At 39.9% G+C, this 19178-nt stretch overlaps 1 protein-coding gene across 15 annotated transcripts in view; it reads right to left on the reverse strand.

Moving 5' to 3' along the window:
* The window catches only part of CHD2 (chromodomain helicase DNA binding protein 2), a 127183-nt gene that overhangs the window by 18505 nt on the left and 89500 nt on the right, over positions 1-19178 (reverse strand). For 11 of the 15 annotated variants that reach the window (XM_084969370.1, XM_084969366.1, XM_021099370.2 and 8 more), the window contains 8 exons: positions 14351-14489; positions 14005-14155; positions 12747-12869; positions 11418-11546; positions 9868-10008; positions 7146-7280; positions 2307-2485; positions 64-163 (listed from right to left, as the gene is read on the reverse strand). In XM_084969370.1, the coding sequence (XP_084825496.1) occupies positions 64-163; positions 2307-2485; positions 7146-7280; positions 9868-10008; positions 11418-11546; positions 12747-12869; positions 14005-14155; positions 14351-14489 (1097 nt within the window). Of the gene's footprint in view, positions 1-63; positions 164-2306; positions 2486-7145; positions 7281-9867; positions 10009-11417; positions 11547-12745; positions 12870-13107; positions 13222-14004; positions 14156-14350; positions 14490-19178 lie in introns of those variants that run through there. The other 4 variants (XR_014810934.1, XR_014810935.1, XR_014810933.1 and 1 more) reach the window with 2 other exon arrangements.

Consider the following 19178-nt stretch of genomic DNA (forward strand, 5'->3'; position numbering starts at 1 on the left):
TAATTAATATTTCTGAGGAATTAGTCTCTATCTGTATGAATCAAGATTAAATTTGTATTGTACCTCCTCTTCTTGAGATCTTTTCTTGTGGGCCATCTTGTATAACTTATGCAATTTTCGAGCATCAAATTCTGTAAACTTGGAAACAAAAATCCATAGGTTCCTAAAAAAAAAAAAAATTCTGGTAAATTATAGGATTTAAAAAATAACTACTTATTCTCTTTATGGATGGCATGCTACTGAATTGGGGGGGCAGTGGGGAGCGGTGGGCTGCACCCATGGCATGTGGAAGATTCCTGGGCCAGGGATCAAACCCACACCACAGCAGTGAGCCAAGTCACAGCAGTGACAATGCTGGATCTTAATCTGCGAGGTCAGCAGAGAACTATGCTATTGGATTTTGCTATGGAATACTAAGTATAGAAATTGAGTTATAGAAATAATCTTTAAGGTCTTTGCATCAATACGAAATGGCATCTTTAGATGAAACTGTCAACAGAGTTTGAATGATGGGTCTGGGAACGACAGTTCTGTCTCTTAGCTAAAACTCCTCTAATTTATTTCACTGGCACCTAGAACTTCAGTCTTCCTCCACCTTCTGCATTTCCCAGATTCTGCCGTGCCACCCATCACTATCACCATCTCCTAAGTTTGGGACCTATAGTTGGGCATCTCTGCATTGCCTCCCCTTCTTTCTTCCCAGCTGTCATCACCAAGGCCTGTCATTTCTTCCTTAAAACTCCAAGGGACTCCTCTACTCCAATTCCACTGTACTCCCCCAGCATGGCATTACCATCAACAGGGGAGAGGCTGATAAACAAGTATGCAGAACAAGGAGCTACCCTTCATGAAATGGAAAAGAAGGCTCACATCCCATCACACTTTCTACAGAGCAGATACACCATGCTGCACCATGTCACTCAGAGGACACTGTGCCAGTTCCCTGACTAGTAAACCTGCTGCATCATGTGGAAAGCCATTTACCTTTCATTCTAAAGCCTTCTCCAATAGGGTTTCAGTCATCTTAACAAACTGCCTGTAAACCCTAAAACCCTCCCAGTCCCTGCACACTTCAAGCCTTTGCTGGAGCCTGAGACCTCACTTCCTCTAAGCAGCTCAAGCGTACATGTCTACCCCTTAGAAGACTTACCTCCCTGACTACTCCTCTACGTGTGCTTCCTTCTTGTAATTCCTACTATACTTGGTCTTCCAATTACCACCTTATGATGGACAGTTTCTCTCTAGGGGGCAAGCAACTCCTTATGAACTGAAGGGACCACCGTGTCCGGTGCATTAAACAGCTGGCTGGAACCACCGTGTACAGTGTCCAGTGCATTTAAACACAGCCTGGTCCCAGTGCACAATATTCCCTAGCTTCATGGATCTATGCACTATGATGAGTTTTGCTATCTTCCAATAGGGATTCAGGTAGGTAAAAAGAAAATCAGATGGCTAGTTATCTGGTAGTTGGCAACAGTGTAAAAGGGAAGTAAAGTAACATTTCAAAACTTAATAATTTTTTAAACGAGTGTGAAGCATGCTATGGAGAGCATAATGACAGGTTTTCTTGGATTCCTTTTTTACTCAAAAACCAATCCATTGATATTAGGCATATTATACAAAGATAATTATATTAACCATAAACTATACGAGTTCAAAGCAACTGTGGTGTATGGAAAGAGACAATGTTACAACTGTCTTCAAGAAATACCATTCATGTTTTCTAAAAACATCAAAAGTGAATATATAAATGAATATACGTAAGTCACAATGTCTTACAAACTAAAGTTCTGGGTTAACAGCATTGACCCACGTTACTAGCAGAATTCTTCAACTATTAAAGAGAAGAGAATTCACAGCTCTGGTGGTTTGTAGCCTTTGTTTCCTCTCATGACGTAGTAGGGAACTAGTCAATTAGTTAATTTTTTTTTAGCCAATTAGTTATTAAATTATACCTGAATATTAACCTGAGGTGGTTAAAGTAATGAAATTAGATTTCTATCCCTTCCACGGTTTAAAGCTGAGTCTTTATTCTGAGAACAGGCCTGCAAATCCAGTATCACTGTATTTCTCCCATAAAATAATGACATCGTCCTACCCATTCAAAAGACTGGCCTCAGAGGAGTGGTCTGTTTCAGGAAAAGAAAACTGAAGCCTGCAAGTATGTTGCCAATAGATGGCTTTTGCTGAGAAAAAAAAAATTTTCATTAGGTGGCTATGTCATGTTTTATAAAACGAAAATAGAATCCCTAACACACACTCTGTCATCAAATCCAACCGGGCAACTTGAGGCCAAGGCTGGTTACCTCCTCCACAGTTTGATGTGCTCCTGGTCTGAGTAAGCTTTAAGGCACTCGGCTATCCGGTCTCCAATTTTCAGCAGGCAGTTCCGGGTGTGCTCCAGCTGTTCTTGCACATTGAGCCCCTTGTCAGGCTTATCCAGCTGTTTCAGTGCCTTTTTCACAGGCCTCATCCTCTCCTTACACTGGAACAGGCCAACAGAGTAGAAACATAAAACATCCTCAGCAAAGACATCTCCTGAGCGTATGGTGCCCTAAATTCCCAGAGGAAACACAGCCCAACCTCAGGCTATATAATAACTAGAGGAAAAGCAGGTAAAGCCAGTGAACAAGTAAAACTGTTAGAGTCAGAGAACCCTGAGGTGCAAGTCCCAGCTCCATCACTTGGAGCAATGACCTTTTACACCTTACCTGGCCTCTCAAGCACGGCTGCTTCCTCATGTGCAAGGAGGGCATGATGATCTCACAAGACCATCATGAAGATCAAAGGAGATGCAAAATTACAGACATAACCTAAAAACCTCCCATCACTACTACCTAAAACCAGAGGATAAAGTATTTATGAGTCCTTTAGAGTCAAAAGAAACTGAGGGAAAGGCTTCCAGATAAAGATAATGGATTGAACACAAGAATCTTTTTCTCCCCCTCCCCATCCACTAAAACAACAGTAAAGGAATTACCTTAAGAAGAGAGAAGCCCACAAAGACAGGGAAAATGAGAGAAAACAATAGCAACAAAATATTGGCAGCAAGTGAAATGACTTGGTAGACCTGAGAAACAAAATCCTAAGCCAGCAGTGGAGACAGCTGAGAACGAACCTGATTAATACTGTTAAGTTTCCCCAAAGGCTAAGCTCTCTGGAAGGAGGGGTGAGAGCTGAAAATAAGGATGGGTTTTTAAGACTGCCTAGAAGAACGGATACTCAGATTCGCAATAGACACCCAGATGTCCCATACTGCCCAACCAAAAATGTGAAGTTTATTCTCTGGAGAAGATGAACTGAGCTACACGGGCATAGTTGAGCAGCAAGGCTACCACACTGTAAACAGCATATGTGAACATATGCATATTATATGAGCCTCCACCCAGTCTTTTTTTTTTTTTTTTTTTTTGTCTCTCAGATTCTGGAATGAAGAAAGTCAGGCCTTAACCCTCCAGTCAAGAGACTGAAAGATTCTTGTCCGCAAAATCTGACCACCCAAGAGAAAGAACCAAAAGATGCTGACAATATACTTGGAAGTCCCCCAAGGAAGCAGCTCAGTCAGATTCCCCCTAGAGAGAACACTCTCCAAGTTGATCAAGCCTCACACACATGCTCAATCATATATTTAGTTCCTACTCTTAAATATGAACAGACAATCAAGAATTACCAAGCCATGTGAAAAATATCTAACATGAATTCTGGAAAATAAAGAGAAATAAAAAAATATTCAAGAGAACCATATGGAAAAAAAAAAGACCTTAGAAATAAAACATGACAGGAGAAATGCAAACTTCCAAAGAAATAATGGCAGATAAAGCTGACAGGATCTCCAAGAAAATAGTTAAAAAAACAGAAATGGAAAAAAAAATTAAAGATAAAATTAGCGACCACTCCAAGAGCCTAATATCCAAAAAACAGGATAAAACTAAGAGCTGAGGAGGGAATTATCACAAAATAATTCAAGAAAATTTCTCTGATCTACCAGGTATAGCTGTTAGCCACTAAGAATAATGAACTAACAAGGCACATGTCCACGTAATTTCAAAACAATGAAAATCTGACAAATTTCCAACACTTTGGGATAATTTCCACAGCTAGATACCTACAATCTATTTCTCAGTGTTGTATTTTAAATTTTTTTTTTTTTTTTGTCTTTAGGGCCACACCTGCAGCATATGGAAGTTCCCAGACTAGGGGTCCAATTGGACCCCTGCAGCTGCCAGCCTACACCACAGCCACAGCAACACCAGATCCGAGCCACGTCTGTGACCCACACCACAGTTCATGGCATTGCTGGATCCTTTAACCCACTAAGCAGGGCCAAGGATCGAACCCGCATCCTCATGGATACTAGTCGGTTTTTTAACCTGCTAAGCCACAATGGGAACTCCGTATTTCAATTTTTTAAAAGGACACAAAATAAACTGGAAGATACTTGAATGACTATTAACAGATTAAAAAATCAGTGCCATGAATGTATAAAGGATTCCTATGCAAAAAGTAAGAACAGAAAAATTACCCAGATAGGCAGAGGATATGAATAGGCAATTCACTAGAAACATGAATGCCAAATAAATATGAAAATAAATGTTCAAGTCTACCACTGGTCAATATTTCATACATCTTAAATCGGCAAAAACTAAGTCAGAATTACCATGTGTTTCCAGGACTCAGAATCAACTGGAAACTTTGTTGCTTAGAAGGAGTGCAAATTTCTTCAATCTCTTTGAAAACGAACTCTACAGCAGTATTTAATAAAATAGTATATGCGCAGACCCAAAGAAATACCAGCTTTTCTGCTTAAGCTATACACTAGAGATGCTCTTACACATATGTACAGGAAAACATTTAATTTCACAGCAGCCTATCTGTTGTAGTGAACATTTGGAAAACCCCAATATCCATCAATAGGAGAAGGAATGAATTGTGGAAGACAAAAAACATTGAAATCAGAGACAATTATTAACACAGATAAATCTCAAAAGTGTAAATGCTGAGGGAAGAAACTGAAGCTACAAGATACAGTGTGGCATTTATAGTTTTTAAACACAGAAAGCAAGAGTATATGTTGTTTACGGACACAAGGGAGGCTGTGCAGAACAACAGTAAGAACCCAGACACTTGTGCCAAACTGGATCAAATCTTTGCTCTACAGCTTAACTGTGTGACATGGACAAGTTACTTAACTCTCTTCATCTTATTTTTTAAAGTGGAAAATGGAGATAATTATCCACCTTACAGGTTGTTGTGGAGAAAATACACAAAAAGCACACTAACAATGCCTGGCTGTTTATGTGAGCTATTACAGTCTTTAGAGACAGAAAATTCTAAAATCATGCCTGAGCATGATGATATGATTTATACCAAATTTAGAATTGTAGTCACTTCTGGGAAGGTTAACAAAAAACACGATCAGGAGCTTCAACATTAAGGTTTAGGCCAAAAAACTCCAGATTTGGGAGAACTTCATGATAGCTAAGTCGATGCATGTTACATTCCATTTTTAAAAGATATCATAAAATAAAAATAAGAGCAGAATTCCCTTGTGGTGCAGCAGGTTAAGGATCTGGCATTGTCAATGCAGTGGCTTGGGTCACTGCTGTGGCATAGATTCGATCCCTGGCCCAGGAACTTCCACATGTTGCAAGTGCAGCTCCCCCCACCCCCAAAAAAGAGCAAATGAGCCAATATGTAAGAGCAATTTTTTAAATAGTATGGTCGTAAGGTACCATTCAAGCATTAGGGTTTTTTTTTTTTTTTTTTCTCTTAGAAATATTGGGCTAAGGGAGAAGCAGGAAACAGATCAGAGAGCTGGTTATGTAATAAATTTACTCATTTACTCAATTTACTCATTTATTGATATACTTTTAGCATCTACATATACTTCATAAAGACATGATACTTGCCCTCAGAGAGCTCATAGGCAGAAGACTAAAGGAATTTAAGAAAAATGAAATAAGTGTAAAGAGAAAAAATACACACACACACAAATATAGGTTTTAGGAAACAAGGAGAAAAGCATAAAGAGAGAGACGACCTAACAGGATGAAGTCAAAATTCTATGCTTTGCTGTCCCAGAGCAGGAACACCTTGAGATTTGGAAGAAGGTCTGTTTTCTCTTTGAAACTAAATTAACTGTTCAAATGAACTGTGATGTGTGGAAGTTTGGGGAGGAAGAGATCACAGGAGAGGTCCAGAAGGGAAGCGAGTGCCGCACAATGAAACATACACGTGCAGCTCTGAAAAGGGGCCACGGGCCCTGAGGATGCACCTGCCTGTTTCCATCCCAGCACAACCTGGTCCATGACCGCTGCCCTCACCTTCCCCATCTCCTAAGGGGAGACGGACCACAGCCAGGCCATGTCTTAACACCCAGCACCACAACATGGAAGCATGGAGAAGAGGCCATGCTCACCCCAGCAGCCAGGACCCCAGCTTCATCTCACGCCAAGCTGCCCCCGTGCTCTCAGTACTCCAGCCATGGCAGCCCCCTGCAACTCCTCAGTGCACCACCCTCGGTCCTGCCACATGGCCTCTGGGTGGGCTCGGGCCTTGCCTTGGTGTGTTCTTCCCTCCTCTCTTCTGTTGCCTTTCCCACTTCCTTCAGAACCCAACTCGAAGATCTCTCTTTAATTAAACAAGCCTTCCTGATACCCCTGGCCTGGTCAAATCCCTTTCTTGGCATCTGGTCTTTCTCCCCTGTTGGCCATCACAGGAGCACAAACACAGTTTGTGTGATTATCTACCTCCCCTGCTCAAACGTAGTCTAAGATGCTGGAAAGAGCTATTATTTCAGCACTGTAATTCAAGGGGCTGACACCGAGCAAGTACTCAATCAATCCAGCCCAGTGAACACGCATGTCTTCCAAACGCCTCGAAGGGCTCCTGCAGCCTTTCTGACCAGGAGCAAAAGACATGAAATACTTTTCTTAAAATTCTTTCTCACTAGAGGTAGAGTGAGAAAATCTCATCCTACCAGCACATCCCAGAGCACGAGGTCTTTAGATATTAGAAGCAATCTGTTTCCAAAGCAATGTTCTAATGCTTAGACGACTGAGATTGTGTGGCAGGAACTATGAAAGGCGGAGCGCTGGCAAGCACTGTGGCTGTAGACCCCAGTGTCCCTCAATTTCAGGACTTACTATGCTGAATGTCTCCTGGTCCAGATCATCATCCTCATCCTCTCCAATGGGGACAGGTTCACTTCCTGCTGTGATGTGGACAGGACCCTGAGATCGCTTTGATTTACTTGAAGATTTGGCATCACCACCTTTAGGCTTTTAAAAAAGAGTTACAAGGAGTCACTGACATTCCTGTCTTACAATTTGAACTTCTTACCTATGTCACATCATTACAGTGGGTACACAGGATGGCCTCCGTTATTTATTTTTTTTTTTTAAAGGTAAAATAAAGTCTCCTGAGATACAATGAAGCCAAAACTATTGAATTAACAGCTTAATCATACATCTTTTCTACTTTCGTCTCTAAACTTATAATGACTTATTTTAGGTTTCTCAATGCTATTTTGGCTTAAATAAATAAAATGTACAAAAATGTCATCAAGAGATTAAGATTGTAAACTGGCAGAGCTCTCACAGAATAGCATGTAGCAACTTTTATTAACAGCTTATAAATGAACATACACTTTGATTCTGGAAACTGTATTAACTAAAAAACTGTAAGTGATTGAAATTTACATGAATCCCATGGATAAAGTTCATTTAACCACGTAAGAGTAGAGAAGGATGAAGATACAGATACATATAGATAGGTATATAAAAAATAACTATGTATGAACATTTAAAAACATAAAATAGCACTACACTTTGCTTATGATTACATACTATGTAGCAATGGTATTAAAAACATGGATAGGAAGGTTTCACACCAACTTCAGTGTTATGAAGGAGAAAAGAGGGAAGAAGAGTGATGAAATTGGGAGAAGTAACAGAGGGGAGCTTCAACTAAGGGGAGTCTTAGTAATGAGTGCATGGAGCACCAAATACAGCAGCCGAAAGAAAGCCACATGAAGTAAACATGAAAAATGTTAACAAAAGTTATAATATCTAGGCAATGTATACATGGATGTCGTTAAAATTGTTCTTTGTGATTTTTTTGATATTTCACCTTAAAAAAAAAGAGTGTCTTTCTGTGGAAGTGCAAAGAAAGGTATCTATCACAGTACAGTTTATAACATTAGAAATTTGAATGAAGAGTTCCCGCCATGGCTCAGTGGAAATGAATCTGACTAGTATCCATGAGGACACAGGTTTGATCCCTGGCCTTGCTCGGTGGGTTAAGGATCCAGTGTGGCCATGAGCTGTGGCGTAGATTGCAGACACAGCTAGAATCCGGGGTTGCTGTGGCTATGACCTAGGCCGGCAGCTACAGCTCTGCTTCTGCCCCTAGCCTGGGAACCTCCATATGCCGCAGGTGCAGCCTGAAATAAAGAAAGAAAGAAGGAAAGAAAGAAATGTGAATAGAATTTCAATATGGGAGACTTAAATTGCTTCCAAAATGTTTATTTATTTCCAAAATTTGTATTTATTCACTTGGGAAGCTGTTCATGATATATTGCTAAGTGGGGATAAAAGGCTACCTAATCTGGTCTGATTTTTATTTTGCATTTGTACTTACACACATAATAAAAATGTTCCAAAGGTGCTCATCAAGAAATCTAGTTCCTGGAGTTCCTGTTGTGGCTCAGCAGAAATGAATCTGACTAGTGTCAATGAGGACGCAGGTTTAATCCCTGGCCTCAATGAGTGGGTTAGGATCCAGCATTGCTCCTGAGCTGTGAAGTAGGCTGCAGATGCAGCTCGAATCTGGCATTGCTGTGGCTGTGGTGTAGTGAACTGTTAGTTCAGTTCCCTTGTGGCACAGTGGGTTAAGGATCTGGCATCATCACTGCAGCAGCTTGCACTGCTCCTGTGGCACAGGTTCGATCCCTGGCCTGGGAACTTCCACATGTCGTGGGCGCGGCCAAAAAAAAGAAAGAAAGAAAAAAATCAGTTAGAGTCATAACTGGTTGGTGGAATTAAAGCAATTATTTGTTTGTGTGTTTTAACTATGATTAAAGATTAACTGCAAAACAACTTTGTCAGAAGTTCCCGTAGTGGCTCAGTGGTTAATGAATCCAACTAGGAACCATGAGGTTGCAGGTTTGATCCCTGGCCTCGCTCAGTGAGGTAAGGATCTGGTGTTGCCGTGAGCTGTGGTGTAGGTCGAAGATGTGGCTTGGATGCCGCATTGCTGTGGCTCTGGCGTAGGCCAGCGGCTACAGCTCCGATTAGACCCCTAGCCTGGGAACCTCCATATGCCACCGGTGCGGCCCTAGAAAAGACAAAAACAAAAACAAAAACCCACTTTGCCAAAAGTCAGAAAGATGCAACACTACCAGAATTCTATGGTTTGGAATGAACTTCTTAAAACCCCAATGTGCGGATGATAGAACAGTAGGGCTTTTCACCCATTTCTACTCCAAAAGCTTAACTGTTCATAGAATTTGATTTGAATCCTAAACCTTTCACATACTCAGATTCATCTGTGAACTGTGCTCTTTTACCCTGAGTCAGAAAACATGCATCAAGTAGTCACCTGTCCTATGCCATTCAAACAACCCCTCTGAAATGTGTAATAAAAGAGCAAGTAAAGGCTTCTGTATTACAAAACATCCCAAACCCATACATTCTCCTCTCTCTGCAGGAGAGGTGCAGGCATCGCCCGACAGTCCCATCCTTTCTTCTGGGATACACTCATAAAAAGACAGTTATTTCAGAGCTCTCAAACCCCATTCTATTTCTAAATCCTAGAAGGGAATTTCAAAGGCTGTGGGCATCTCAGTAAGTAGAATGACACACATACCTTTTCCTTCTTATCTTTTGACTTCTTCCTTTCCTTGTCCCCTTCCTTGTCTTTCCTAGAACTCATCTGTTTCTCCTTGTTCTCCTTGTTCTCTTTCTTCTTCTGTTTCTTTTTCATCGGACTCTTTTCTAAGCCATCATCCTAGAAAACAAACAAGGCTATGAGTTTTTGCCACAACCCTTAACTTTCCTCATTTGCTTTCTGGAGAAAAAAGCACTGCCCCAATGGTTCATGACTACATCCACAGAATCTTGTTTTCAAGCAAACAGCCTTAAAGCTACCTACTTAAACTGAAGCCTGCAGAGGCAGATGCTCTTCGCTTAAATCTCTTAACTTCTCATAGCAACCCTTCAACAGAGGCATTACCATTCCCATTTCACAGATGGAAAAAACTGAGGACCACAGAGATTATATACTTGCCTGGCAGTAATTGGTGAGGTTGCTAGTATATGAATTCATGCACGCTTGACTCAAATCCATGCTAGTTCATGTACCCACTGCTGATCCTCCTGGAACTAATCTCAAAGTGCAACTGCACTTGAAGAGCAATAAGTTGTTGCTCACTGAAACAACACACTGAATGCTACCAATTTACTTTTCACTTTGCTTAGACCACAGTTTACAAACTGACAAGCCTTGGGCCAAACTGGATCCACATACGAGTTTTGTTTGGTCCAACAATGAAATGAACTGCATAACAGCTGCTCCTACACATTAGGCATGAGCCACAGTCTCCACCACTCCCTATAACTCCCAACAATGAGCGTGGATGTCAACTGCACTTTATCTTTTTTTTTTTTTTCTTTTTGCTATTTCTTGGGCCGCTCCTGCGGCATATGGAGGTTCCCAGGCTAGGGGTTGAATCGGAGCTGTAGCCACCGGCCTACGCCAGAGCCACAGGAACACAGGATCCAAGCCGCGTCTGCGACCTACACCACAGCTCACGGCAATGCCGGATCGTTAACCCACTGAGCAGGGGCAGGGACCGAACCCGCAACCTCATGGTTCCTAGTCGGATTCGTTAACCACTGCGCCACGACGGGAACTCCCCCTTTATCATTAAAATTTGCATGGTTCCCTCCATTTGTTTGCATTATCGATAGATTTTTAATTGCTGTTTTAAATGAGCAACTATATTTTCTCTCTCATAGGTTAAGCAGGGACGTTATTTTTTCTTTTTCCTTATTTTTCTTTTTTTTTTTTAGGGCCACACCCAAGGCATATGGAGGTTCCCAGGCTAGGGGTCAAATCAGAGCTACAGCTGGCAGCCTATGCCACAGCCACAGCAATGCAGGATCCAAGCGCCGTCTGCAACCTACATCACAGCTCACGCAATGTCGGATCCTTAACCCACTGATAGAGGCCAGGGATAGAACCCACGTCCTCATGGATACTAGTCGGGTTCGTTAACCACTGAGCCACGATGGGAACTCCTCTCTTTTCATTTTATCTACTCTGGCATGTAAACCAAATACATTTCAAATGGCTTTATATCAGTTGGTACAGTAAAGTAGTTTAAAAGAAAATCTCCACTGACGCCCAGCCCATACCTTTACTTCTCCCTCTTCTGATGGATTATCTGAGTGTCGAGGAGATGAAAACTCAATCCCATGCTCATCTTTCAGCCTGGGTGCTTTGTTTTCCTTCTTTACTCGAGGCTTCCGCTTCTTTAATTTGGCCTGAAAGGGAAAGAAAATGGTAATAAAACTACAAATCAAGTCCCTCAAAACTTGACCAAATAACATTATGATTCTTTGGAAGAGTAGCAGCCATATAATTCAAACAAGAAAACTCAGAGGAAATTCAAAGAAGTGCAACCAATTTTATCTGAAGGAGTAAAAAAGAAAAGGAAGCTACAAGCTTTATACACATCCTGCACCGCACAAAAACACTGACTGATTGAGTCTATTTTTTTTTTGGAATTCAATTTAAAGATAATATTCAAAGAAGGGAAAACACTTTATGTACAAAGAGATAAATAAAGATAATATGTAAAAGGCAGTAACAGAAATTTTAAAAAACCTAGAAGCATGCTATATCTAAAAGTAGAGAAAAAGTACTTATCTACTCAATCAAATATGACTTAATCAAGTATAATCATGATCTAATCTGTCTCTCCAGGACCTAAGTTATAGAATATCCTCAACATATTATTTGGAGAATTATAATTACTTATGATACTACTACATGAATAAGGCCAAAGTACAGGATTAGGATTTTTTTCCCCCAAATTTGCTTTGTTTATGATACAAAGCAATTAATTAATACAAATGGCATAGCTCTAAGAGCACTTAAGGAACACTCACACACAAAGGCTGCTAGTACCGGCTGTGATTTATAGCGTCTCCTAACTGTGATTCTCATTTTTCTAGTTCTGAACTAAAAGGAAAAGGTGGAGTAATAAAAGAAGTTAAAGCTCCAGTGAGCCCATTAGCAACTTGGTTCATGTTTTTCACTGAGCAAGTAAGGCAATGGTAACTGAAAACCACTATCTGCCTTAACTGGGACCCAGGATTACAAAATAGCTGTGTCAACTCTAATAGCAGGCAAACCCAGTGATATTCACACAGTAAGTAACAAAAAACGAAGTTCCAAAATTAAGGAAGCAGCATAAAGAAACAGCAACAATGTGTCTGGACCAAGGGCAGGGGGAGAGCTGAGAATTACTCTGAGGCAATATTTGAGGAGAATGGGTTTGTAAGGAAGTTGCCAAGATGTTTAGGTCAATTATTAAATGAACATTTCTATTAATTTCTAGCAACACCTAGCAAGGAGAAGGTACTGTGCGGCACCCAGCGAGGGCATCTCCCCCCCCACCTCACCTTGCAGGGCTGGAGCCTCAGGCCCCTGGAGGACACCCGGCTGGCAGCTGCACTCACCTCTTCCCCGCCTGTCACGGCCCCCTCCTTCTCCAGACTCTTCCTGAGAAGCTTCAGCAAATAGTCCGCTCGGGTCTGCAGCTGCTTTCCCTGGGGCTTTTTGTCTGTCTCCACAGGCAGAATCTTCAACAGGAAAGGAAGAGAAGCACCCGGCATGGCCCACGTCCCGGTTAGTGGATCAGGATAAATAGAGATGACAAACAACTGAGCAGTCCTTTCCCTCCCCAACCACCCGAAATACAGACAAAAAGCCTCAGATCCTATCTCATGTCCATGGCTCCCAGTCACTGCAAATCCCTTATGAGCCGTTCTCGTTTTACAAAATGGGATGGAGAAATCCAGCTCTCCCACTGGCTCCTACCTGTGCTGTTAACAGGGTAGAACAACTCAGGTAGGAGGGGCTTGTTGGCTTCATCTGCTAGAGCATCCCAGCCGTCGTGGATTTCCTCCTTCCAGGAGCAGGGAATCCCTGGAGCTAGGTTAAAGCTTTGTTTTAGATTGAAAATGCTTCTTAGAGCATTGCCGGAGAGCAATGAGCTATGCCAGGACACAGCTGGACCTCTCAGGCCAGACTGGATTTGGTCTCAGTGCTTATGGCAGGGTGCTGTCACCCTCTTAGAACATCGCACCTGGGATGAGCATGGTTTGACGTGCCAGGAAAAGCCCTGCCAGGAGCACAACGTGGAGCACATCCTACTAAAATTTGAGCCAGTCAGCTTTCCCTGCTTACAGCTCTGAGCACGGCCTTACTACTCGGTAGCCTGATGTGCAATGGATAGGGTGGGAGGCTCGATTTTGTGGGAGAAGTACAGCTAGTGTTTAATTCCATTACAAAAAATACCAAGGTGTGGCTCATTCTTCTTTCATGTGTAGAACCGCTTTATGGTTGTTTCAAATACACTTTTAAAGACAGTGCCAACAACTAAGGCTGAAGAATGCTTTTATTATTAATAGTCTTACCCTGGTATTTGTTGCAATGAGATCTGACCTATAATAAAAATCAGAATTTTTAGATCTCTCTTATAAACTCCCCAGAATTACACCTGGCTATCATCTTCATCTCTAATAAAAACTGTCACAGTCCACTAAAGACGACAAGCTTTCAAAGGATAAAAAAAATCCCAGAAATTCACTATTGCACTAATTTCCGATTTGATTCCCCACCCCACAGAAAATAGTTAAAAATAAGTAATCAATATAAAAATAGTGATTCCATAATAAATCTTCTATAAATCTCCAACATCACAGAATTACTTACTTTGTCAGTTAACTTCAGCTCTGGATCCGTTTTAATTAGCTCCCAGTTTCCATAGCCATGTTCATAAATTCCCAGCAACAGGCGAGAATCATCCTCCACTCCCCACTCCACATCGAAATGTGCAGCTTTGACACGACAGGTTAAGCAGTACCTGAAAAGAGTTCAACAGCAGGAGGACATCAGAAGAGGGGCCTTTCTCATTTGGAAACAAACACAAATGAACACAAAGCATTCTGATATGTTGGAGAAAAGACCTTGAAAATACTATGTGACTACACATAACAGTGAACTTTAAAGCTTTTTCTAATAACACAACCACCCATGCATGGGCACACATTATACTCACTTTTTTTTTTCTTCAGGGTCTACAGGGATAGATTTATGCAGCATCTCAAACTCCTCTTCATGCTGGATAATAGATTTCACATTAACCTGAACCCCAGATATCTTGATTGTTGGGCCTCTCTTTTTCCCTGGTCCTTTCCCTAAAGAATACCAATTACACATTCATTAAGTGAGAATTTGCTGAGGTTTCATAGAAAACATATGTCGACAAATCCTGAACTCGTAGTCCCTCAATCTACATCTCTGGCTGTTAATTTGAAGATCAGTAAGGCAAAGAACTTTCCCAATTAATGTTTGTAAAATAATCTCTAAACAATTTAGTTTTTTCATATTTAGAATTATTAATCTACTAAGTGTTTATAACTGTATTTTAATCTTCCTATTGGTTTTATACTTTTGCTCTAAAATTAATAAAATTAAAGAAAGATGATTTTAAAGGAGTAATATTAATGCTTAAATTTTTTCTTTTGTTACTCTATCCCATCAACAGTTTTTTAAAGTGGTTTAGAAGATGATCTTCTCTACTAAAAAAGTATGAGATCAAGTTAATACCCAACACATTTGAAATGATGAACAGAAAAAGCCATGGAAATGCTACTATCCTAGCCCTAATTTCAAATTAATATAATCCTAAAAGTAAAAACAAAGCAGTCAGCTCTAACCAAAGAGTCCAAGTTGAAATCCATGAGATAATGACACCTGCCTGGGAGAGAAAAGATGGCTCAAAACCTAAGAAAAGGTTTCTATTTTTTTAATATTCAAGTCAATGAAATGGCACACAATTATAAGTAATTATTTAAGTATTCTTATATAATCCACTAGAATTTCACTTGCAAATGTTATTCCCAGCAATACTGATGGGAGCTGGAACTGAATGTGGTAAAATGGGAATGGCACCGTCTCTGAAGATCAGAAATCTAGGATTTATTCCCAGATCTGCACAAACTACCTCCTGCCCCTTTTCCCCCTCACTTCTAGTTATTAACCTCTCTGGATCTCAGTTTCCTTATCTGTAAAATAAAAAGATAGCAATAGAAAAATGGGCAAAAGATAAAGAAACAATTCCTAGAAAAATATATACAGTTCCTAAACAGGTGAAAAATACTCAACCTCATTTATAATAAGAGAAATGCAAATTAAATATATACACACAGCATTTTTAACTTATCAGGTGGGGAAAATTTAAAAATATTCTGTTGGTGAGATTAGGAGGAAGCAGACACTGTCATTCAATGCTGGGGGAAGGATATGGCTCAAACACCATATACATAAAAGATTATTTACCAAAACATTGTAAAGCAAAAGATTGGAAAGCTAAATGTCCATTAACAGGACACTAATATTGTAAGCAGATTATGCAGCTCTTCAAAAAAAAATAATAATCAGGCAGTGGGGAAAAGATCAACCATCTTTAATGAATGGTGTTGGGATATATACTAGCCATATGGAATAAACAACCCACAAATCCAAAAAACCTGGATACACCAGGAAAAACTCCAAGTGGATCAGCGATATAAAAGTAAATGAAATCACACAGGTAAAAGGGGGGGGGGATCACAATGACTTCCTTTATAGCCTTAGAGTAGGAAAAAAAAATGTTTTTTAGTCCACTACAAGATACTAAATACAATTCCCTGAGCTATACAGTAAAAGCCTGTTGTTTATCTATTTTATATATGGCAGTGTGCACCTGTTACTCTCATATATCCAATTTATCCCTCTCCCTACTCTTCCCTTTTGTTAACTATAAGTTTTCCCCGTCTGTGAGTTTGTTTCTCATTTATAAAAAAAAGTTTTTAACTGATCAAAATCCAAACAGCGTAAAAGATTGATAATTTTGACTATACAGATTTTTTTAAGTTTTCTGCATGAACTATCATAAGCAGAGTCAAAACAAATGACTAGAGGAGATCAATGGCAACTTTTATCAGAAAAAAAGATCTGAAAAATTAAGGCCAACAGCTCAATAGAAAATGGGCACAATTTATGCATAAACAGTTTACAAGTAGCCCTTAGAAAAGACATACAACCTTGCTTATTAAAAGAAAAATGAGATATCATTTCTCACCTATCAGTTTGGCAAATATCTAAACGTTTGACAATATATTCTATTTGTGAGGCTTATAAGCAATACCCATTGTTGGAGGCAAAGTAAATGGTACCAGATTTATGGAGAATTTGGTAGTATCTAACCAAATTACATACGCATTTCTCCCAGGACTCAGCAATCTCACTTCTAGAAATCTAACCCAAGGATATGCTGGCAAAGATATGAAACAGCATATTCAATCGACTATTCATTGTGGCTTCATTTATAAGGGCAAATAACTGAAAATAACCCAAATATTCATTACTGGGGAACAATAAAGTACGGATTAATATCTGCATGGTGGAAAACTGTGCAATTATAAAAGGAAGGAGGCATGTGAGAGAATAAGTAGGTAAAGAATACACAGTATGTTATCTTCTGTATAGTAAGGAAATACACACACACACACACACACACACACTTATGCTTTAATTTTAAAAAAAAAAACAATGGAAAAATCAACCCCAAACTAGTAGAAATGGTTACCTACAAAGGGAGGAAGAGAACAGCACTGGGAGATACGGATGAAGGAAAGATTCTCCAAGTGTTCTCTGTTTTATTGTTCTGACATTATGCCATGCAAATGTTTTACATAATTTAAAAAACAAAGTTTCATCAAAATGAGAAAAGTAATACACAAAATCTGAAAAGACATAAAAACAAAAGGTGCTCAACTACGTATTAAATTGGTGGCATAACCACACAGAGAATTAAAATACAGTATTTTGACTATAGGCTGCTGATCAGATGTATTTTGAGGACAAAAAGAATTGCAAAGAAATTAAACTTTGCATTGAGAAGTCTTACTGTTAAGAGTAACGTTGGTTTTTAACACTTGGAAACGCGTAAAATGTTTAAGACAAATACATGAGTATGTTAACATTTTCAGTAACAAAAATTTTTCGGCTTAGGAGATACCAATAATCTTACATTTGAATTGGAAATGTCAACGCAGACTCAGAATACTAGTTTATAGGAAAGACAGGGGTATGAGAACTAGTCAAGCAATGCCAGGAGGAAGCAATGCGCCAGATTCAGAATGTGAACATGCACAGAAAAGAGGCATGTGGGAGGGAGGAGTCTGTTGTAAGGCAACATCTCCAAATACGCTGCGAGGTGGACTACGAATGGAACAGGGCAGTGTGCACGCTACACCACCAATATGTGAAAATATTATCTGTTCATTTTCTGAACATACATATTTTTATATCTCCAGAAAAAGATAAGAAACAGGGGTACTTGTTTTTCATTTCTGAGCCATGTGAATACAGTACTTATTCAAAGTAATTACAATAACAAATGGGATAAAGTTAAGGTTCATTTTTGGATGTATCCTTTTGGTGCTATAAAAACACATATTTGGGAGTTCCCGTAGTGGCGCAGTGGTTAACGAATCTGACTAGGAACCATGAGGTTGCGGGTTCGGTCCCTGCCCAGTGGGTTAACGATCCGGCGTTGCCGTGAGCTGTGGTGTAGGTTGCAGACGCGGCTCAGATCCTGCGTTGCTGTGGCTCTGGCGTAGGCTGGCGGCTACAGCTCCGATTCAACCCCTAGCCTGGGAACCTCCATATGCCGCGGGAGCGGCCCAAGAAATAGCAAAAAGCCAAAAAAAAAAAAAAAAAAAAAAACCCACATATTTGGATCATTATCCAAACCACTCAAGTTATTTAAGTTTCTTTTATGAAAAAAATGTATCTAATGGTAAAGATGGTAAATTTAATGTTATGTGTTTTTTTTTTTACCGCAATAAAAAAAATTGAAAAAAAATTTTTTAAAAATGGTTACTATATTCAAGTAAAATTCTATTTTTTTTTAGTAATAACCCTAAGAAGAAAATTTCAAAGCACAGATACTTCTTTGGTTAATGAAACAGCTAACTCTGCAAACCAGAATCGATGACAAGCACTTTATGTGTATGGAGTTATTCAAATAAGCACCCAAGCCCTTTGAGGTAGATACTATTACTTCATTTGCGAATGAGACCTTTGAGAGGCTACCCCTTGTCTCAGGCCTTACAGCTAAGAAATGGCTGCCTCCATGTCCTGAATACTTAGCCACAGCTGACAGAGCCTCCTGTTAGTAACCTCTAACTCAGTGAAGGGTGACAAAAAACACGATAGCCACTTGGGTCATTGCTCTGGCACAGGTTCAATCCCTGACCCAGAACTTCTACATGCTGGGGGTGTGGCCAAAAAAAGAGTGACAAAACAATGGGGCAATGGCACAGATAAATCACAGCCCAGTGAACTGGAATGACAACACCCTCATCTCTCTGTTTGAGGTTCAACTATAACAACGTCCTTTAACAATAAGGACTCCAGCTCTCTCTTGTCAGCTCCTGCTTTTAGAGAACAGGCAAAACACCTTCTGGGGTATAAGCAAAAACATACTACAGTAGGTCAAATCCAATTACAACAAATTCCAGTGCCAAGAAAGTAAACGTTCACAATACTTATCTACTATTTTACTTATTGTAATTCTCTAAATCCTTTAAGTTTATCACAGCAAAACAATACGGGTATGTATATCCAAGATAATACTGATGTTTGTGGTATGTAATATCCTCCCTACAAAAAACAAACGTGTCCACTCAGCTTTACCCATTCTGGTCTTTACATCATTCAAACCAATTTAAACTTCCTATAGTGACATTAAAAGAAAACATTCTTGTTCATCACTTTGCACCTTCTACAAATCAATTTTATGAGTAAATCTCTGGGATCTTACAACTGAGCTCACA

The sequence above is a fragment of the Sus scrofa genome, chromosome 7 (assembly GCF_054392235.1).
Source record: "Sus scrofa isolate SSC_HxYL_T2T_F1_AM1 chromosome 7, Sscrofa_HxYL_maternal_Yorkshire_Landrace_v2.0, whole genome shotgun sequence".
Lineage (NCBI taxonomy): Eukaryota > Metazoa > Chordata > Mammalia > Artiodactyla > Suidae > Sus > Sus scrofa.